The 21,890-nt window shown below is 56.1% G+C and overlaps 2 protein-coding genes across 5 annotated transcripts; one reads left to right on the forward strand and one right to left on the reverse strand.

Moving 5' to 3' along the window:
* Nucleotides 1-7,159: 7,159 nt before the first annotated feature.
* Nucleotides 7,160-14,615, reverse strand: TAFAZZIN (tafazzin, phospholipid-lysophospholipid transacylase). Of its 4 annotated transcripts, XM_030851580.2 has the most exons (10): nucleotides 14,168-14,615; nucleotides 13,873-14,001; nucleotides 12,804-12,849; nucleotides 12,474-12,559; nucleotides 9,166-9,246; nucleotides 9,014-9,055; nucleotides 8,757-8,819; nucleotides 8,559-8,611; nucleotides 8,104-8,181; nucleotides 7,743-7,982 (listed from the first exon to the last, which is right to left on the reverse strand). In XM_030851580.2, the coding sequence occupies exons 1-10, from the start codon at nucleotides 14,274-14,276 to the stop codon at nucleotides 7,881-7,883; spliced, it is 789 nt and encodes a 262-aa protein (XP_030707440.1). In that variant the 5' UTR covers nucleotides 14,277-14,615; the 3' UTR covers nucleotides 7,743-7,880. The 4 variants fall into 4 exon arrangements, with proteins under 4 accessions (XP_030707435.1, XP_069900777.1, XP_030707440.1 ...); XM_030851575.2 differs by having other exon boundaries at nucleotides 7,160-8,181; XM_030851581.2 differs by lacking the exon at nucleotides 8,104-8,181.
* DNASE1L1 (deoxyribonuclease 1 like 1) lies at nucleotides 14,387-21,820 on the forward strand. The gene is made up of 11 exons (XM_030851597.3): nucleotides 14,387-14,390; nucleotides 14,513-14,745; nucleotides 15,956-16,121; nucleotides 16,728-16,807; nucleotides 18,474-18,527; nucleotides 18,888-18,976; nucleotides 19,058-19,144; nucleotides 20,227-20,327; nucleotides 20,460-20,572; nucleotides 20,653-20,901; nucleotides 20,984-21,820. Exons 1-11 carry the CDS (start codon nucleotides 14,387-14,389, stop codon nucleotides 21,119-21,121), a joined length of 1,314 nt encoding a protein of 437 aa, XP_030707457.2. The 3' UTR covers nucleotides 21,122-21,820.
* The last annotated feature ends 70 nt before the right edge of the window (nucleotides 21,821-21,890 follow it).

Consider the following 21,890-nt stretch of genomic DNA (forward strand, 5'->3'; position numbering starts at 1 on the left):
CCTCCTTTATACAGGTAGGGAGAGAAGAGGACGCCCAGGATAGCATCCAGAGGAACGCCAGCACTTACTATGGGCAGGGAGGAGGATCCAGAAGAGAGATCGGAGAAGGAGCATCAAAGAGGAGGGGGAAACGCAGGGAAGTTTCAAGCACACCATGGTTAACAACGTCATTCTCGACTGCTGCCAGGAAGCAGGTAGGATGAGGACAGAAAACTTTCTTGTACTTCGCAACACCAGTTTGGTGAGAGCGATGTCAGTGTGAGGAAGTGGAGACACGGTATAGATTGTCCTTTCTCGAAGTTTGCCTTAAAGAGAGGAAAGAGACAGAGTGACAGCTAGAGTCAGAAGATGAGAGACACCACCTCAAATAAATTGGGAGACTTTCATCTTTTTCTGTGCCATTACAAAAATACATGTTTAGTTGCGCCAGCTCCTTGCTTGTGGCATGTGGGCGCCTTAGCTGCGGCAGGCGCGCTCCTTGCTTGTGGCATGTGGGCGCCTTAGCTGCGGCAGGCGCGCTCCTTAGCTGCGGCAGGCGCGCTCCTTAGCTGCAGCAGGCGCGCTCCTTGCTTGTGGCATGTGGGCGCCTTAGCTGCGGCAGGCGCGCTCCTTAGCTGCGGCATGTGGGCTCCTTAGCTGCGGCAGGCGCGCTCCTTAGCTGCGGCAGGCGCGCTCCTTAGCTGCGGCAGGCGCGCTCCTTGCTTGTGGCATGTGGGCTCCTTAGCTGCGGCAGGCACGCTCCTTAGCTGCGGCATGTGGGCTCCTTAGCTGCGGCAGGCGCGCTCCTTGCTTGTGGCATGTGGGCGCCTTAGCTGCGGCAGGCGCGCTCCTTAGCTGCGGCAGGCGCGCTCCTTAGCTGCAGCAGGCGCGCTCCTTGCTTGTGGCATGTGGGCGCCTTAGCTGCGGCAGGCGCGCTCCTTAGCTGCGGCATGTGGGCTCCTTAGCTGCGGCAGGCGCGCTCCTTAGCTGCGGCAGGCGCGCTCCTTAGCTGCGGCAGGCGCGCTCCTTGCTTGTGGCATGTGGGCTCCTTAGCTGCGGCAGGCACGCTCCTTAGCTGCGGCATGTGGGCTCCTTAGCTGCGGCAGGCGCGCTCCTTGCTTGTGGCATGTGGGCGCCTTAGCTGCAGCAGGCGCGCTCCTTAGCTGCGGCAGGCGCGCTCCTTAGCTGCGGCATGTGAACTCTCAGTTGAGGCATGCATGTGGAATCTAGTTCCCTGACCAGGGATCGAACCCCGGCCCCCTGCATTGGGAGCATGGATTCTTACCCACTGCACCACCAGGGAAGTCCCTTTCTGTGCCATTTTTCATTTCTCATATTAGTGACCATTGAAATCTAGCGGGTGAGTATATGGGTGTTCACTGTAAGCTTTTTTTGACCTTGGTACATGTACTGGGTTGAAGAGTATCCCCCTAAAAGTCATGTGTATCCAGAACTTGTAAATGTCACTTTATTTGGAAACAGGATCTTTGCAGATGTGATCAAAATAAGGTCATGCTGGATTAGGGTGGGCCCTAAATCCAGTGACTAGTGTCCTTGTAAGAAGAGAGAAATTTAGACACAGACACACAGGGAAGAAGGCCAATTGATGATGGAGACAGAGTTTTGCAGCTGCCAACTGAGGAACTCCTGGAGCCACCAGAAGCTGGAAGAGGCAAGGAAAGATTCTTCCCTAGAGCTTTCAGAGGGAGCACAGCCCTGTTGACTTTGGACTTCTAGCTTCCAGAACTGGGAGAGAATAAATTTCCGTTGGTTTAAGCCTACCAGTTTGTGGTAATCTGTTATGGCAGCCCTGGGAAACTAACACGCTATATGTTTGATATTTTTCATAATAAAACATATAGGGAAGGACTTCCCTGGTGGTGCAGTGGTTAAGAATCTGTCTGCCAATGTAGGGGACATGGGTTCGTGCCTGGTCCGGGAAGATCCTACATGCTGCCGAACAACTAAGCCCGTGCGCCACAACTACTGAGCCTGCGCTCTAGAGCCCACAAGCCACAACTACCGAGCCCACGTGCTACAGTTACTGAAGCCCACACACCTAGAGCCCGTGCTCCGCAACAAGAGAAGCCACTGCAATGAGAAGCCCGCGCACCACAACGAAGAGTAGCCCCCGCTCGCCACAACTAGAGAAAGCCCACGCGTAGCAACAAAGACCCAACGCAGCCAAAGATAAATAAATAAATAAATTTATTTAAATATATATATATAGAGAGAGAGAGAGGAAAGTTTGATCAGGCCCATTGCTGGCAAGGATGTCAGGAAATAGAGTCTCACCTACACAGTGGTGAGAGTATCGATTGGTAGAACTTTTTGGGAGGCTAATTTGGCAGCGTCTAACAAACTAAAACGTGTCTGACCTTTAACCAAGCAGTTTCCCTCTTAGGATCCATTCAACAGAAGTACTCAGCCAAGCACAAGATGCACATACAAAGAGATCCACTGCAGCGCCGTTTGTAGTTGCAAAGATGTGGGCACTTGTGACTAGACACTGGGACACTGTGCCCCGCCACTGCTGCTGCCGCCCCTGCCCCTCAAACACCATCTCCCTGGCAGGATTCAATCTGCGTGCACACGAGAAGGGGGACGATGCTGGGAGCCGCTGCACCGTGTACACAATGACTCCCACCCAGCCCCATGGAGCTGACAGACCATCGGTCACCTGCACTTGTCTGAGAAACTGCTTATGAGATTGTAGTCATGGTTGTCACACATGTGGCTCTGACTAAGACAGTGGCAGTTGAGCTGAAGACAGGAGGTGGGCTTGGCATGGTCAGGGAGGACAGTGGCTGAAGGTGGCTCTTGGATGTCTCTGAGTTGGGGACTGGGAGATGAGATCAGTTGGGGATAGTTAAGTCTGGGTTGTTTGTGGGGCCCCCAACTGGCCATGTCCGGGCCAGCTGAGGGGAGAGGTTTGTGCTGGAGCCTTCTGTGCCCCCAAAACCCTGGGAGAGGTTGGAAGTTCTAGTGCCACGATCTGATTTGTATTTGAAAAGGCGGATCTGGCTGTGGGAGCAGAGCGGATGATAGGGATGGGAGTGCCAGCAGAAGCCAGGAGGAGGCTGTTGCCATCATCTGGGAGAAAGATGATGGGGGCCTGGCCAGGGTAATGGAGGGGCAGAGAGGGAAGGCAAAAGAGACTGCAGAGGTCACTGCCTCAGTGTTGGTGCAGGACCGAGGTTCGACCAGGTGGCATGATGGTGGGGCAAGGGCCCCAGGAGCATCTGAAGTGAGAGGTCGAAGCCAGGGCAGCCAGCGGGGGGTGGGGAAACCAGAGCCCCTCATGCTCAAGCCCTCCCCTGGCCTTGCTCTTGCTGTCACTCGCTGCCCTGGGGGTCAGTTGCATCCCCTCGGTCTGTCATTCCGTCACTCACCAAAGTCCTAGAAATCTTTCTCGGCCCAGCACCTGGGGGGGAAACAAAATGAGGACCCCCAATTGGGGCATCACAGTAAAGTCAAAGTCCTCCAGGCCCAGGACAGACCCGGCAAGGGACACGTTTTGAGAGGAAAGTTCTATAATGATGCCACAGGAGTGAAAGCTGTCGAGGGAAGGAACAGAGGCCCCAGGGATCAGAACAGTGACACAGGGTGACAAGAGGAGCCGATGGGACTTCTGTGGTGGTCCAGTAGCTAAGGCTCTGCGCTCCCAATGCAGGGGGCCCAGGTTCGACCCCGGTCAGGGAACTCGATCCCACAGGCCACTACTAAAGATCCCGCATGCTGCAACTAAAGATCCCACATGCTGCAACTAAGACCCGATGCAGCCAAATAAATAAATAAATATTAAAAAAAAAAACAAACGAGGAGCCAATGGCCATGGGCAGACTTAGGAACACAAAGGGCACCATTTAAATAAAGTTTCAAGGCAAAGACTTTCTCAAAAGTGTGACCTTGCTGGCCAGCAGTCTCTTGCTCACCATCCTTAAGGGAGAAGGTCCCGTGGCTACTTTTCTTCTTCCCTCAGTTCCCGGAGGTCCCTGGAGTGGTGACCTCGAGGCTTCCTGAAGCGGTTGCTATGGGCCAGGCACTGAGTCAGACTCGGGCCCTGCCCCTCAAGTTCACAATCTGATCCGGAGGAGATGCAGAATAGTGAGTCACAGCCCAGGGTGATGGATGTTCCAAAGGGGGAGACACGGGGCTGGGAGGGAGCCACAAAGGGGGGCACCACCTGAGTCTGCTTTGACCACAAGGTGACAGCTAAGCTGAGTCACTCGCTAACTGTTGACAGCGCCCACGAGCACCTTCTGTCCGGTGCTTCATTAAAACCCTTCTGGGCCCCCATCAACTCCATGTCTGCTTAAATTGTTTTAATATAATGTTGGACACATTCCAAAATATGTGTAATATCTGTGTGCTACGTAGATTACATATGTTACGTAGACACTTGTGGCCTGTGTCTTACACACGTTACACATGATGCGTTATTTTATGTGAAATATACAAGAAAAGGAGCCCTCATCACCCACCCCAGACTCCACAGAGTGCTGCCAGTTCCTGGGCAAGAATCTGTCTCCCCCAATCCCTTTTTCCTGCCCCACGCCCAGAAGTAACGGCTACCCTGAATTTGTTGTTTATCATTCTCTCTTTTTTTCTCTTACAGGTTGACCACTTCAGTATGTCCCCCTAAACAGTCTAGTGCTCAGTCTGCTCGTCCTTGAGCTTGACGAAATGGCATCATCCTGCGCGGGGGACGCGGGTAGCATCGTGCCATCCTTGTTAGTCTGGTGGTAAGCCTTCCGCGACCCTGGTTTCACTCTTTCCTTGGTAGGTGCCGGTGCTCCCTACCGTCCCTGTTTGCCGGGAGGCTTTTCACGACCTACGAACGCAAGATGTCTCAGGGGCCGCGGCAGACGGCACCATCGTTCACAGTGATTCAGTCTCCCCCTTCCCTTAGGAGCACCCCTCCTTGCCCATTTCCAGGCAGGAGACACACTGGAAGAGACAGGTTCCAGGGCACCCCACCGTAGCTGGGATCCGGGGATCAGGAGACCACCAGGGTCCCTGTGGGAGTGTTACAACACCCACACAGCAAGTGACTAGGCACTGGAACGTTGCTGCTGAAACACTGAACTCCATGCTGTGCTGGGCGTGAGACAGGTGAAGGGGCGGGAAGGGCGCCATCGCCTCACCCCTGCATCCCACATCATCTCGAGTGTGTCCCCAGGCAAGGTGGAGTCCACACCCTGAGCCTGCTCACCCAGACCACCTCTCAGCCCTCCCAGGCTTGCCTTCCCCACACACTCCTTGCCCCCCACCCCTACACTGGCCCAAAAAAGAAAAGTTGCAAAATCCAGGTGTACAGCGCAATGACTTAGCAAAGCAAAAAAAAAAAACACTCCCTTGGCATCACCAAAGTCAAGAACTCAAATGTCTACCTCCCCAAACCCCCTCATCCCCCTCCCATCACTTCCTTCTCCCTTCCACCAAAGTGACCACAAACCTGATTGTTGTGATAATCTCTTTGGTTTTTATAATTTTACCAATTGTGTCAGTCCGTCCAGGATGCTATGACAAAGTACCACAGACTGTGGCGTTTATAAACAGCAGAAATTTATTGCTCACAGTTCCCGAGGCTGGAAGTCAGAAATTAGGGTACCATCAGGGTAGGGGAAGGCCCTCTTCCGGGTTGCAGACTTCTCATTGTATCCTCACTGGTGGAAGGGGTGAGGGAACTCTCTGGAGCTTCTTTTATAAGGGCACTAATCCCATCATGAGGACCTCACCCCCATGACCTCATGACCTAAGCACCTCCCACAGGCCCCACCTACTAATACCATTAGGGGATTAGGTTTCAGTGAATTGGGTGGGGGGACACAAACATCCAGGCCATCACACGAGATAAGCAGGCATCCCTCAATATGATGATTTTGTTTTGTCTGTTTTCGGACTTTATATAAATGGAATTAATCAGTATTACATTTTGTGTCTAGATTCTGTGCTCAAAATTGGGAGGTTAGGGACTTCCATGGTGGCCCAGTAGGTAAGACTCCGCGTTCCCAGTGCAGGGGGCCCGGGTTTGATCCCTGGTCGGGAAACTAGATCCCACAAGCCACAACTAAGAAGTCCGCATGCTGCAACAAAGATCCTGCGTGCTGCAACTAAGACCTGGCGCAGCCAAAATAAATATTTAAAAAAATTGGGAGGTTAATGTGAGTCATTGCATAACAGTAACATGACTGCTATTCCCCTAGGGAGATGTTCTGCCAGTCATCGAGCCCTTCTAGTGTTGAGAGACATCTGAGTGGTTTCCCACTTTAGCTAGCACGGCTAGTGGTGCTGCCAATACTTGCGTTATGTGCACATATACGTGCATTTCAAAGGGTATATATATCAGGTCATAGAGTGTATGTACTGGGCTGAATTGTGTCCCCCCAAATTCAGGTCCACCTGGAACCTCAGAATGGGACTTTATTTGGAAAAAGGATCTTTGTGAGTATAATTAGTTAAGATGAGGTCATAGTGGAGTAGCGAGCCCTAATCCAGCGACTGGTGTCCTTAGAAGAAGAGGCCATACAAAGCTGGAAGCAGAGATTGGAGTGAACTTGTGTCTTCAAGCCAAGGAACACCAAGGATTGCTGGCCACCACTGGAAGCTAGGAGAGGGGCAGATCCCTCCTCAGAGCCCCCACAAGGAGCCAACCCTGCCGTTACCTTGACCTTGGACTTCTGACCTCCAGCACTGTGAGAGAATAAATCTTTTGTTGTTTTAACCCTACCAGTTTAGGGTGCTTTGTTACTGCAGTTACAGCAAACTCATACAGTACACGTATTTTCAGCTCTGCCATTGTTTCCTCTTCTATGAAGTGACTGCTCACATCAATCTTCCCGTTTTTCTATCCGATTGTTTATCCTTTTACTGATTTATAGGAGTTCTTTATTTATTCTGGGTGTGAGCCCTGCGTTAGTTACGTGTATTACAAATCTTTGGGTTTTGAAGCAAGTCCATGAACCTCGCTCTGCGTCCTTTACAGAATGAGATTAATCCCTACTTTTGCAAGGTTGTATGGGGATCATAGACAATGACGGAAGCCTTAGGCGACTGGTACAGACTGAGAGCCCATCTGGTCAAGTGCTCTCGATGTGCCCAGAGCTCTAAGGCCCAGCCTTCCTGTCCAGAGGGTCACCTCCCACCCCCACCCCTACAGGGAGGCCAGATGTAAAAGAGCACAACACAGATGCTTTATTGTTTATAAAACATGAAAACGCAGGCGCCAGGGGTTCAGGTGCTGCCAGGGAGGCCCCAGCGTGAGGGCAGGGGCCGCGTCTTGGGCCCTCGCTGCAGGCTCCATTTGGCTGGCCTCCACTTCTTCTACCTGCAGCCCAGGGCGGGCCCTGCCCGAGGGGCCCACGCCTGTGGGGAGCACGGGCAGAAGGAAGACGTGGCTGACGGCCATCCCTGAGGAAGTGGTGAGCAGCTCCTGGATCAGGGCAGGCGGGTAGAAGCCAGGCCTGGCCACTGCCCCGCTTCAACTACCCTCCCTCCAGTGCCCGGCCCTGGGAGAGAACACCTTGAAGGCAAGAAGGAAGGAGGCCGCTGCCTAAATGTCTTCCTCCCTGCGTGGCCAAGTGGGAGGAGCAGCTGAGACCCTTCTTTCAGCTGAAGAACCACAGAGGAGCTGGAACGCACACCAACTAGGAGAGGGCACCCGTTAAGGGTTCTGAACAAATCTGTCTAAAAAACCGTATCTGAGCTCAAAGCATCAGTCCATCCCCCAGCCCAGCTCTGTGCAGGGCCAGAACCCAAGGCAGCACCGATCTCCCGGCAGCTGGGACTCGGGTCCCAGAGCTGCCTCTGTCCCAGGCCTCGACGCCCCTCCCTGTCCCCGCCCCAGTCCAAGAGGAAAGCCAGGGCAGGATCTGGGCAGGGTCTGGGCAGGGTGGCGCCTATCTCCCGGCCTGCAGGTGGTTGTGGAGCTGCTCGGCCTGGCTCTTCAGGCGCTGGAATTCCTCCTGGATGAAGTCTGTCAGGGCTTTGCGAATCTCCACCTGAGGGGAAGGACTGGGGCTGGCCTGCAGCCCTCAGGGAGCTTCGCCCAGGGTCCCTGGGAGGCCAAGGGCACTGGGATGGGCTAGGACAGCTCTGGGATGGCCTGGGGGAGAAACTCACAGCTGACTTGTTCTCTGCCCGGAGCCGCTCGAGCACAGGCAGGGCACTGAAGGGCTTCCCAATCAGCACGGTGATTTTCTGTGGGCGACAGGAGCGGGGGGTGCCCACAGCCCCAGCACCCTGGGGAGCCAGAGGCCAAGTCCTGTCCCCACCTTGCTGAGTACTCCCTCGGGTCCACTCTAACCTCTTTAAAACGAGGTGGTTGGGCTCAGTGACATCCAAGGGCCATCCCAGTCCCGGGGTCCATGCCCTAGTCATCCCATCCTGTCCTGTCCCAGTCCCAAGGCCTGCCCCTGCCCCGGCCCCGGCCTTGGTGCCAGGAAGACACCCCACCCCGCTTCACTCCATTCCCCCTGCTGCAGCCTCCTGAATCTGGCCTCAGTGGTGCTGAGTGGGAGTCATGGGGCAGATGGCAGACAGACAGATAGACGGACAAGGTCAGCAGCCCTACCCACCTGTCCAAAGCGGGGGAAGTAGGGCGGGCTGTTAGGAAGGACGTCGTTCATTCCTGTAGCACAGCAGACAGAAGGCTGGGAAGCAGGTGTGGGGTGGAGCAGCGCAGCTCGGGCACCCCCTCTCTGCCACCCAGAGGAGACCCACCCGCCAATACGAGCGAGCGAAGCCCCTTTCCCTGGGCCGCAGCCTTGGCTCACCGACATGCCACAGCGGCAGAATGACAGGATTGAGATGACATTCGGCGATCAGGCGTCCGATTCCTACCCCAGAGAGAGGCAGAAATGGTGGCATGAGTGGAGCTGCGGTGCCAGCCTGCGGCCGGGGCCACTCCTGCCTTCCCCCAGTCAAAAGCAGCTGCCCTGGGCCGGCACCTGCCCTTCCCGCCGCTCCCAACACGCTCCTCTGCCCCGCCTGCCACAGTCCAACCCAGCCGGAGGCGGCCAGCGGCTCTCACCCCACTTGAAGCGCAGGAACTCGGAGCTCATGTTCACTTTCCCTGTTGAGAGGCAGGATGGAGGTGAGGCTGGGGGCTGCCGGGCGGCGGCGGCGGGGGGGCAGTCCCACCCATGTTCTTGAGAGGGTCACGACCCTGCCAGCCCCACTGACCTTCTGGGAAGATGTGCACCCAGTCCCCGTGGTTGAGCTTCTCCAAAATGAAATCCATTCCCTTCTGGTAGACGCCATCTCCTGCCAAGAGACAGTCCCTCCCTTCAGTCTCCATCCTCCAGGGCCCCCCTCCGCCCTCCCTGGGCACGAAGCAGCAGCTCCCCATCCCCCAGCGGGCGGCCCACACGGACACCTTCCAAGGCCAGTCCCTCGGGCCTGCTCGGCTGCCTCCCTGATTGGGCTCCTGCAGCTTTAGGGTGAGCCACCCCTGGGGCGAGCCTACCATTTGCTGCCTCTGGCCCAGTGTGTGCGTGATTTCCAGCCTCACCTGGGCCCCAGATTCTGGACAGCGACCCTGTCCCCGGGGTCTCTGCCAGGCCAGTTCCCGCAGCCACTCCTCACAGGCCCCCCAGCCCTTCCTGAGCCCTCAGCCTCTGCTGGCCCTGCCTCCTGCTGGCCCCTTCCTTGAAAGGCTCCCCCTGAAAACTAGACTCACCCTCAGCCAGGCCTCTCGGGAACGGGAGAATGTTTGACGGAACACAGTGTCACTGAGAGTTGGGGAAAACTCAAACCTGCTACATGGAAAACAGCAGGGTTGAGCCGCCCCCGGTGCTAGCAACACTCGCCTTAGAGTTTCCCTGAGACCACGACACTGGACCCAGGTGGCCCGGCGGTCAGCAACAACACAGACATGAATGCCCAATGCCGCGTGCTGGCTCCTGACCTGGAGGCACGTGGGGGCAATCTGTACCCACGCACAGTGGAGCCTCACTCGTCAACCTTGTCCGTAGAGTGGACAGAGACAGAGAAGGGGGGAGGTTGAAGAAGCGGGGTAAATATCCTTATGTTATCAAGTAAGGAGTAGAGAGCCGCAGCACAAAGAGGGAGAGAGACAGACAGACTGACACCAGGACTCTTTGGGCCAATGCACTAAGAAATGGACTTTCAACCTGTTCTCTGCAAGGCGGAGTCTTTGGAAGGTGCTAGATAGGGATCCAGGAGCCTCAACCCAACCCAAATGGGAACCCGGCCCGGCAGCTCCCTTAGGGGCTGGAGCTGGGGAGCAGTCACCCACTGCAGTTTCTCAGGGCGTCGCAGCTGAGAGCAGCAGTTTCCCTACCTGGGCTCGCATTAGCCGGTAGGGGTGGGCTGCAGGGGCGCAGGCTCCTGCTCTACAAAAACCCACTGGTGCAACCGAGCCATCCAGCTTGGAATCAAAATTTACAAAGACCGTGCTTTGGGAGCAACACTTCGTAATGTTTAGCTTTTGCAAATGCTACTTCTACTCACTTGTATAGCTTGTGCAAGATCACTCTGACACTTCACGTCCTATCACAAGGCCTATGCTTGGGGGGCAAGGGGAATTTTCTGGAACACAGAAGCAACATATGCCAGATACTTCCTTTGCTTCAATACGTGTTGTTAGATCTTTGCTGCACGTCAAATGCGTTTGAGAAACAGCTTGTCCCTGCCCACTTCCTCTCACCAGAAGGTGCTTAGGATTAAGATTTCACTTGCTGCTTTTATTGTGCAATAAAACTTAGATGCGGGTCAGAAAGCAGAATGAGACTAGAAGTGGACACGGAAGGCCTCTGAGGTTGCAGAGAGGAGGAACTGAGACTCAGGGATGGGCTGCCTGCGCAGAGTCGCCGTCTCTCAGAGCAGTGCACTTGCCATGACACTGTAGCCTCTGCTTGTGTTTCAGTGAAAGGAAGCCGCCTCCAAAAGCACCAAAAACAGAAAGTGCTCCAGGTGGCTATCTCTGGGGAGTAACTAGGTCTGCGGCTCTGGAGGGCGGGCGCTGCAGCGTTTCATTAAAGAACCTTGTTTATTATCTGAGGTTACTTTATTGGATTTTACCGTGTTTTACTTCCATCTACTAGAAATAAGATTTCCCTGACCTCCAACGCCCTTTGGTTACTTCCTCTTCACAACCCAACCTCTGGGAGGAGTGGCCACCCCCCCCCATCTACCCCACGCCCTGCCCCGAAGCTCCTGTGGCCGTCAGTCCAGAGAAGTGGCTTCTCCGGGGTCACCAGAGGCTTCCACAGTACCGAGGGGCCCTGTTTTGCTTCTTTCCTCTCTGGCCACTGCTCTCTGCTGTCTTGGTGGCTCGTATCTCCTTCTGTGCTGAGGTGCTGTCCTGGGGCCCTGCTCTCTCCGTGCTCTCCCCGTCTACGATCTCACTTCTATGTTTGTGACTTTGTTTGCGGTTGAGTTCCCGGTATCTTTATTCCCAAGCGTTTTTTCGAGCTCCAGAGCTGCGCATCTCACTGTCTCTGGACCGTTCCCTCCTCAGGTGACAGGCTCCTCTCAACCACCATGCTGCCTTCCCCTAGTCCCATCCTCCCAGTGGCTCATCGTTACCAGACATCACCTAGTGTCATCTTTGCGTTTTCTTTTCCTCGCCCCCTCGTACACCCAACCTATCAAGTCCTGTCCACTCCGGCTCCAGAGCGTATCCCAAAGCCGTCTCGTCTCTGCTCTCTGTGGTGACCCCCAGAGGCCCAGCTACAATCCTCGACCCCGCTTCTGCCCTCCAGGCACACTGCAGCCGGGGGCTCTCTCTCTAACCACACTCGAAAGCCCTGTCGCTACCCTGATGAGAAAGCAGAGCCCAAATTCTTCACATGATTGTTCCAGAACCTTCACTGTCAGCCCGCAGTGCACATTTTCTGCCTTTATCACGTCCCTCTCCAGTGTCTGCTGCATGCTTCCCGTGTCTAGGATGCCTTTCCTTCCATACTCTCCCTGGAAACATCCTGCCTCCCCAGAGGGAAAAGCAACCTGGATTTGAATGCTGGCTTTGCCACCCCTTGCCCTGCGGCCCTGGGCCAGCACCTTTATCCCTCTGAGTCCCCTTATCTGGAGAAGGGGGTGAAAATGGGCCCTACCTCCGGAAGCTCTTGAGAGGTGCTGATTAATCACTCAACATCACACCCCTCACCCTACGGCACACGCCACCACCATCACACACTGATGACACCACACTGCCATCAGTGAGTCTCTCTCAGCAACGTCCTCAAGAGAAGGAACCGTGGATAACGCCTCGTCCACGTCTAACATCGGAGCCGGAGGCACACGATCCTCAGGCAGTCGCAGGGAATGCAGTGCGCTCCAAGAAGCCACTGCCACCCCTCCTGCCGCAGGATGAAGCTGGGCCTCACGCGAGTGAGGCAGTGGCCCCCGGCTCCCTGGCTGCCTGGCCCACCAGGGTCCCTCTACTCCCAGCACTGCCAAGCCAGAGGCATGGACCACCAGTCTCCCGGCCCCAAGGGAGGCCAGAGAAGCCCCCAGAAGCACCTCACCTCGGCACACGGGCACGCACTTGCCCAAGCTGAAGAAGTGGGAATGCAGCTCCTTGGTGAAGCAGATGTCTGCGGCCGCGGGGGTCCTGGAGCGGGGACAGACGTGGTCACCGCGGCCTCCCCTGCACCCTGCTTCTCTGCCCTGCCCCCAGCGTGAGGCCTGACATCGTGGGCAGTGCAGAATGGAGGCACAGGAGTGCCTGCGGGGCCCCACCCCGTGCCCTGCCTGGACTGCTGGAGGCTCCTCCAGGGCACAGTAGGGGGAGGGCAGACCTGGGCAGAGATGGGTGAAGCCTGCCGGCCCACCACGAGGGGCCCACTGCTCCTCACCAACGCATCAACTTCAGGTTCCAGATGTGGCGGAGTTTCAGGATCCCTGGAGAAGGAGAGGAAAGACTTCATGCTCCAACTTACCTTGTACCTAGGGGGCGCCGATTTCTGTCATCCTGTTTTGGGGAATGAGGGACATGGACAGCAGTACTACCATTTCTCTATGGCCCAAAGTGGCATCTTCCCGACCCTTGGGCTGGACCCCCAAGTTCTCCCGGGCCCCTCCCTCTCTCCCACCCCGTATGTCTTATTAGTCACCACAGCTGGTCTGCCTACCTCCCCGATACATTCTGATGCTGCCTATTCTTCTACCCATTTCCCCACTGTCACTGCCGCCACCTTGGTCCAGGTTACTGGATGGCTCTAGAGCCTCCTTCCTGGTCTCCTGGAATCTGCCTGTGGCACCCTGCAGGCCATGCTCTGCCCGGCGGCAAGGGTGAGCTATGAAAGGCTCTGATTTGACCAAATGGCTTCCCACGAGCTCTAGCTCCTAGTCTATAACCTCCTGAGTCCAGCAGTGGGAGCCCCGGGCACCCCTGTACCCAGCCATCTGGGTTGCTGGAGCCCAGCCACTCCCTGTGAAGTCAGCAGAGCAGGAACTTCTAGGTGGGGAAGCGGGCTCCCCAGCGAGGCTGGTGGAAGGCTACAAACCCAGCCTGGGGCAACGCTGGAAACAGGACCCAGGTCTTCCAGCCCCTAGCCCAGAGTTTCCTTGACAGGACACTCTGTGGTCCTCAGGTTTGTTCCCAAGGCTCTTTGGAACCGTCAGCAGTTTAGAGAATGGAGGGTCTGACACATTGGGCCTGATACGTCAGAGTAAAGAAGCTGTCAGACCTTGCCCTACGTCCATTCCCTCCAAATACCTGAGGCGCTCTCCAAATTACACTCCCTAGGAGGATGCTGAAGGGGCCACAAATCAAACTTCCATCCCTGGAGCAGGACAGCCCAGCAACAGGAGTGCCAGAGCTATGCGAAGCAGCCCGTGAGGAGTGAGTTTGTTCTGCTTGTGTTTGGCCCTGTCCCAGGTTCCCTCCTTGCTTCCCCAAACCCAGCACACTGGCCCGTGTACCCCAGAGGTGAGGGTCATCCATGCAGGACTGGTGATTGGACACCGTGATGAGGGGTGTGGCTGGGCCTCGGTTCTCGATGAGCTCGTACAGAACCTCCTTGTTGTGCACGGTGAGGTGGTTCATGTACTCTGGCGGGAGAGCGGGAGGGTCGGGATCTTTGCTTTCTTTCCGGGGAGCCCAGAGCTCCCCCCCCCGGCCAAGCCAGCCCCTGCCAGCGCCCCCAACCCCGAACCCCAACTCTGGTTGGGCGTGGAGACCCGTGGCCAACCCTGCCTCGGCTTTGGGTCCACTCACTGGTCCAGAAGCAGCTGTAGGTGCCCACCAAGCCCATGACGACGCTGCTGGCCAGGGTCCAGGTGAGCGGCGGCACCGCGGGGAACGGCCATTTCACATGTAGGGGCATCTCCCCGCCCCGACCGAGCTTCCCCCACCGCCCCCGGCGGCCCGGCGCTCCCCCTGCCCTGGGGCAGGCTGTGGGGCTACTCTAGGTCTGTGTCCTCAACCGCTCGGGGGATGGGTCCCTAACAGGCCCGCGCCACAGACGGGCGCCGCGGCTCGGCGCGACAGGGGACTCGACCAAGGTCACCTAGTAGGTCAGGCCAGAACCGGGCCCATCCCCGATCTCTCGCCACACACTAGCCGCCCTGGAGCCAGGAGATGGGGTGCGCACTGAGAACCTAGCGCAGACGGGAGAAGCAGCCGCGAAGCCCCCGCACCCGCCGGAAAGCGAGCCTGCGACGGCGCCGGGCTCTACCGCCGTCTGTCGCAAAACGCGCTCGGGCCGCTTGACGGCAGCGGGGGCGGGCCCGCGGGCCGCGTGGCCCCGCCCCGCTCCGGAGCAGCGCGGATTTGAGGCCGCCCACCGGCTGCAGGTCCGTTTTGTCTCATTAGTTCCTCCCCGGTGAACTCTCCGAGAGTAACATGGGCTGCGCAGCACGATTACCTGACACCACACAAAATCGGGGCTGGCTTCCCTGGTGGTGCAGTGGTTAAGAGTCTGCTTGCCAATGCAGGGGACAAGGATTTGAGCCCTGGTCAGGGAAGACCCCACATGCCGCGGTGCTAGCAGCTAAGCCCACGTGCTACAACTATTGAAGCCCACGCGCCTAGAGCCCGTGCTCCGCAACAAGAGAAGCCACTGCAATGAGAAAACCGTGCACTGCGCACAGCAATGAAGACCCAATGCAACCAAAAATAAATAAATAAATTTATTTTAAAAAAAAGATCGGGGCTGGCGGAGCACTTTTACTTTAGTTTCTTTCCCCCTTTGTTTTCATTAATTTCATATAACACGGAATTAACCATTTTATAGTATTTTATAGCATTTTATATTACATTATTTTATGTATGTAACGTATGTAATGTTAAACGTTATGTATTGTATATGTTACATTATGTAACTTTACATAATTAGCTACATACAACTTTTTTTTTTTTTTTTTTTTGCAGTACGCGGGCCTCTCACTGTTGTGGCCTCTCCCGCTGCGGAGCACAGGCTCCGGATGCGCAGGCTCAGCGGCCACGGCTCACGGGCCCAGCCGCCCCGCGGCACGTGGGATCTTCCCAGACCGGGGCACGAACCCGTGTCCCCTGCATTGGCAGGCGATTCTTAACCACTGTGCCACCAGGGAAGCCCTACAACTTTATATAATCACAATATTACAGAATTGTACTATACTAATGTATGTATGTAATATAATGTAACGTGTGATGCAATATGTAATATATAGCAGCATATAACATACAATAGGAAATACTATATATATTACAGTATTTTATATCGTTTAGTATACCCACAGTGTTGTCAACCACCACCTCTAACTAGGTCCAAACATGTTCATCACCCCAAAAAGAAAGCCCTGTAGGCGTTAAGCAGTCTATTTTTTATTTTTAAAGCAAAGTATAATTTTATTGATTAAAAAATATTTTTCCCGGGAATTCCCTGGCGGTCCAGTGGTTAGGACTCGGCGCTCTCACTGCCGAGGGCCTGGGTTCAATCCCTGCTCCGGAACTAAGATCCAGCAAGACGCGGAAAAAAAAAAATTCCCAGTCTTCGGCTCATCCCCACCCCCAATCCATTAGCACGTAGGTCCTGCCAACGGGGACATTGCCCCGAAGACCGCACTACAACCATTCAGTAAGGACCCATCGGCCGCCCGCAGACACCGCCTGAGTCCCCCACTTGTCCCAGCAGCGACAGTGCAGGACCCCCACGGGGCACTGAGCTGCCAGCGCTCTAATCTCTCAGGTACAGTTTTTTGGTCCGCCCTCGGCTTCCACCACCATGGCCAGTTCCTGCGCCGACTGTCGCTCGCTTTGGGTATTCAGAGCGCTCAGGAGTGCGCAGCCACACCGGGCCCGGCCCGAGGACTTGGAGATAAGGCCCTTGTCCTCGGGGGTGCCCAGGCTCGCCGCGGAGCTTCCCTTTTTCAGGCACGCGCTCCAGCTCTGGAGTCTTCCCCACCGTATCCTTCCTGCAGGCGGCCGGGGACGGGGGCTGAGCGCCGGGCCTGGGAGAGCACAGAACAGAGTCTGCGCTCGGGCGCCCGCAGCTCCTCGCTACGCGCCCTGGGCACAGGAAAAACTCTGACTCACAGCACGGTCATCTGCTCAAACCCTCCCCCGCCTTTGCCTCCGCTAGCGCCCTGTCCCACCCGGGCGGGGAAGGCGGGGTCTGGTGGGAAAGTGGGCGGCCAGGTCCAAGCCAGGCCAGCTGCCCAACCTCCCGGCGGCCTCCGGGGTGGAGCCAGGGCCGGGCCCGCCCACCGGGAAGGGTGGGGCTGCCGAGCCAGCCCTGACGGGTGGGGAGAGTTGAGAGTCTGTTTCTCTTTTTTCGTCTACGGTCCCTGCCCAGGCAGACGTTGTGATTCCGTGGGGAGTCGCGATCCGCTCACAGCACAGGAAGGTGGTGTGGAGACGACCCGTTCTGCACAGGTATGGGAGCCCTCTGGCCAGAGGGAAGGAGGAAATTGCCCCCAGCCTGTGAGGGAAGGCGAGAGGGGAAGGGAATCCCAGGGCTGGGGCTAAGGGCTGGTGTTGGGAGCCCGGACCGACTTTGGGCTGAGGCCAGGAACTCTCTAGTTCTTTTCCTCCGCCCATCTGGGAGCCCCTGGCCCCAGAGCCTCCAAGCCTGCCCTTGCCAGCCCAGGGCTGCCTAAAGGCCTACATACATCCCAGAATAGATACCAGGGCAGGGGACCCAAACTAGCATGAATGACAGAGCAGGTGGCTAGGGAGAAACAGGCATGGAGCCCCGGCAGGCAGAAAGTGAAACCAAGGGGGAAGGTGACAAGGCAACAGAGAAAAGCAGGCAGACAGAAGTAGAGGGACTTACGTCGCTGTATGAGGGCAACACGAACAGGGAGTTGAGCAAGGGCCTGAGCCCGAAAGACACTCAGGAAGAGGGGTGCTCCAGCTGGTAAGATGAACAAGTAGGGCTCACCAGTAGTGGAGGGGATGGGGAGAGGGGCTCCATCACACACTGCAGTGTGGTGAGTTGGTGTGTCCGAGATCATTCTAAATGCATACGCCCTTGAATCCAGCAATTATACTGCTGGGAGTTTGTCTTAAGCATAATGTCTGCCAAGTGAGGAGACAGAGATGCACGAAGATGGTCCTTCTAGTTGCTAATGGCAGTGAAAAGTTGGAATCAACTCTAAGGTTGAACCCTTGTGAACTGCTGGTGGGAATGTAAGATGCGGCAGCCACTGTGGAAAATAGTATGGCGGTTCCTCAAAAAAGTTAAATATAGGATTACCATATGTTCCAGCAATTTCACTTCTAGGTATCTAACCAAAAGGATTGAAAGCAGGAACTTGAAGAGATATCTGTACACTCATGTTCACAGTAGCAGTATTGACAGTAGCCAAAAAGTGGAAGCAACCCAGTGTCCATGGATAGGTGAATAGATGAACAAAATGTGGTCCATCCATACAGTGGAATGTTATTTAGAATTTACAAGGAAGGACATTCTGACATGGATGAAATGAGCACATTATGATCAGTGAGATCAAACGGTCACAGACAGGCAGATACTGTATGACTCCACTTGTATGAGCTGCTTAGAGTCAGGCAGATTCCTAGAGACAGAAAGTAGGATGGGGGCGGGGCACGGGCTGGGGGAGGAGATGTGGGGGCTAGTGTCAAATGGGGACAGGGTTTCAGTTTGGGAAGATGGAAGAGTTCTGGGGATGGATGGTGGGGATGGCTGCACAACAATGTGAAGGTGCTTCATGCCACTGAACTTCAAAATGGTTAAGATGGTGAACGTGATGCTACGTGTATTTGACCGCAGTTAAAAAGAACAAGACTGAACCATACATGCTGATGTGGGAAGGTGTCCACAAGAAAGGCAGGAAGTGTGTGATGCCGGCAGCTCTGGGAGGCTGGTGCTGGGCAGCAGCAGGGCGGCATCGCTTTCTCTGTCGCATTTTACCATGTCCTTCTGGAACTAGAATCGAGCCCAACTGGGACCTGAACCTGGAGCAACCTGGATTCCTCTGGAGGGTTCCAGAAGCCCATACACGGCCATGCACTGCTTCTGCTCCTCCTCCTGGCTGGTGGGGCTGACACCTTTCACATCTGTGCTTTTAACACCCAGCGGCTGACGCTCAGCAAGGTGGCCAGGGAGCCTGTGCTGGACACCTTAGTTCAGGTAGGTTCATCACTGCAGAGAAGCTGTGCCCCTAAGGACCATGGCCCAAAGCCCCCTAGCCCTACCTGACCAGGGGCATGTGCCAGAGAAGAGGGGACATCAGGAGACATGGTGTGGAGACATGGAGCACCTTCCTTCCCTGTCACTGGCCTCAGTCTCCTCCTCCATAAAGTGGGTGTGGTGTTGGTGGAGATGGCGTTCAGTCTTCTCCCGGGTCCCTTCTAGCCTCGCTGCTCTGTTAGGCCTGCAGCCAGCGTGTCGTGCCACTCTTGGCCGCGCTGGTGCCGGGCGCCCAGGGATACCACCCCTCTCCCAGGGTGGCTGGCACTGAGTGGGGCTGGCCTTCCTGGTGTCCTGCAGATCCTGGCTCGCTGTGACATCACAGTGCTGCAGGAGGTGGTGGACTCTACTGGCAGTGCCATCCCACTCCTGCTTCGAGAACTCAATCGGTGAGGAGGGCTCTGTGGGTCTAAACTGGGGGCCCCACAGAGCCTCAGGGCCACTGACCCGAGGTTCCCCTTTCCTGGCAGATTTGATGACTCTGGGCCCTACCGCTTCCTGAGCAGCCACCTGCTGGGGCGTGGCACGTACAAGGAGAAATACGTGTATATCTACCGGTGAGTGCAGATGGTGACCGGGGCGGTCTGGACACTTGGCCCGGTGTGCGGCGGCGCAGTAGCCCCAAGGGTGGCCCTCACCTCCGCATCACCCTTTTTCTCCTCAGTGGTTTTACCCTGGGGTCTTCTTGTCCTCTACCCCAGACACCTTTAGTGCCCACGTGTCCCTCCAGCGGGTGGCCTTCCTTCTGCAAGTACAGAAGTGGGGCCCCCCCGCCTCTCTCCTGTGGAAGCCACAGGGGCTCGGGGTGAGGCTGGCTCCCTCTTTGGGAGTGACTGGTTGCAGCTTCTGGGAAGAGGCTCACCAGGGGCCTGTCGTGGGTCCTGGGCAGACCCAGTTTCCAGAAACAGCCCTAAGTCCCTGGGAGGATAGCCTGGGGCGGGAGTCAGGATTGAGAGGGCAAGGGTGGCAGTCAGGGAAGGAGACCTGTTCCTATATATAGATGAAATTACATAATGTCTAGAATTCACTCCAAAATGATGGGGGAACAGAGACACGCCCATACAGTAGCACCGCTCATAACAATCTCAAAGTGGAAATGATCCGAGTGTCCGTCAGCTGATGAACAGATAAACAAAAGGCGGTCTCTCCACGTAGTAGGATATCATTCAGCCTAAGAAGGAAGGAAGTCTGAGCCAGGCTGCAGCCTGGATGAACCTGAAACATGTGCTGAGGGAAAGAACCAGACGCAGAAGACTATGTATTATTGGATTCCGCTCACATGAACTGTCCGGCAGAGGCGATGTACAGAGACAAGACAGATCAGGGGCTGCCAGGGGCTGGCGGGGGGGGGGGAACGGGAACTGCTCATGGGCGAGGTTTCTTTGGGGTGATAAGAATGTTCTAAAATTGGTTGTGGGGATGGTTGCACAACCTTGTGAATGTACTGAATGCCACTGTATCGTGCATTTTACACAGGTGAGTTTTACGATGTGCAAATTATATCTCAATCTAAAAGAAGTTCTAGAAGGAAAGGCTAGGCAGGCTGTGCTCACATGAAATGGAGCTGCTGGTGGAGGGCTGCCCCCTGGGTGCCAGGTCTGATGTGAGCACTTGCAAACTGAAACCAGTGGTCCACCAGGTCACACAGGGCGCAGGTCCTGGATTCCTACGTGTACGACGATCAGAATGACCTCTTTGCCCGGGAGCCCTTTGTGTGCCGGTTCTCTTTGCCCAGCAAGGGTAGGTAGGGATGAAGGGTGGCCCCTTATGAGGGAGCAGGAATGGGGGTCGGGTGGGTTCTACGGGGCCCTGGGGGGACTGGGCAGAGGAGGGCCAGGAGTGGCTGGGAGCCCTGTCCCCGGGGCCTTGCAGTCCTTCCCAGCCTGGTGCTGGTCCCACTGCACACCACGCCGAAGGCCGTAGAGACGGAGCTCAACGCCCTGTACCACGTGTTTCTGGACGCCTCCCAGCGCTGGCAGAGCGAGGTAGGGCTGGGCCAATTGTATGGGAGGGAGGGGGACAGGACGGCCAGGTGGCCAGGCCCGACTGCTGCTTCCCTCTCCAGGACGTGATCCTGCTTGGGGACTTCAACGCTGACTGTGCTTCACTGACCAAAAAGCGCCTGGATGACCTAGTCCTTCGGACTCAGGCTGGCTTCCACTGGGCCATCCCTGATGGCGTGGACACCACGGTGCGGGCCAGCACCCACTGCACCTACGACCGCATAGTGCTACACGGGGAGCATCTGCAGAGCATGCTGCGCGGCGCAGCCGCCTTCGACTTCCCCCAGAGCCTCGGGCTCACCGAGGAGGAGGTAAAGGGGTGAGGCAGGAACGGGCTCGTGGAGAAGCCCCTAGGCCCCGAGACTGACGCTTTGTCCCGCTGCCCACCCCCAGGCCCTCAACATCAGCGATCACTACCCCGTGGAGGTGGAGCTGAGCTGCGCGGTGCACGGGGCCCAGACCCTCAGCCTGGCCGCTCTGTTACCGTCACTGCTGCTGCTCCTGTCCCCCCAGCTGGGCCTGGTGGCCTGAAGCCACCGCATGCCAGCTGCCCAGTTGCGAGGACTATGCCGTTTTCTGGACTCAACCCCCCCGTTCTATCCTGCCCTGCCACTCCTCTATGCCCTGCCACTCCTCTATGTGCCTTTGCTTTGGCCTGTGCTTGGCATGAGAATGTGGAAGAGGAAGGCAGGAGCCCTGAGGCTGGAACCACGCCACTCTAAGCCCAGGTAGTGTCAGGAGTGAGGACAAAAGGCAGGCTCCAGGGCTGGGGTGGGGGAACGAAAATCCCCCATGCTGCAATGAAGATCCCACGTGTCACAACTAAGACCCCGATGCAGCCAAATAAATAAATATTTATTGTATGCCAAGACCATACACGCTGAGAACAGAAAGCTCGATTGCAGGGATATTACATGTGTGTAGCAGACATGGCAAAGGGTCATCTTTATCATACGTGGGACTCACATGAAGCAAGACCCGACTAGATACAGGGACGGAGCTAAACAGTTCACACACACACACACACACACTAAGTAGTCCACAGGAAATGTTTAAGTTCATTGTAACCCAGCTAGCTGCCCTGACACCTCGGAGGCTGGTTACCAACCCTACAGGTGCACACAAAGCATCTGCATAAACCACTTATAGTATCTACAGAAGTCACCGTGCATGCAACCCCCCAGGGGAAAGGAATACAGGATACTACAGCCGCAGCAACAATGACCCCACTTAGTGTTCTCATTAAAGACGGCTAGCAGGACATCAGAGCCGTTTAAGTGCAAGTTATGTTTTTATGATT

Source organism: Globicephala melas, chromosome X, assembly GCF_963455315.2.
Source record: "Globicephala melas chromosome X, mGloMel1.2, whole genome shotgun sequence".
Lineage (NCBI taxonomy): Eukaryota > Metazoa > Chordata > Mammalia > Artiodactyla > Delphinidae > Globicephala > Globicephala melas.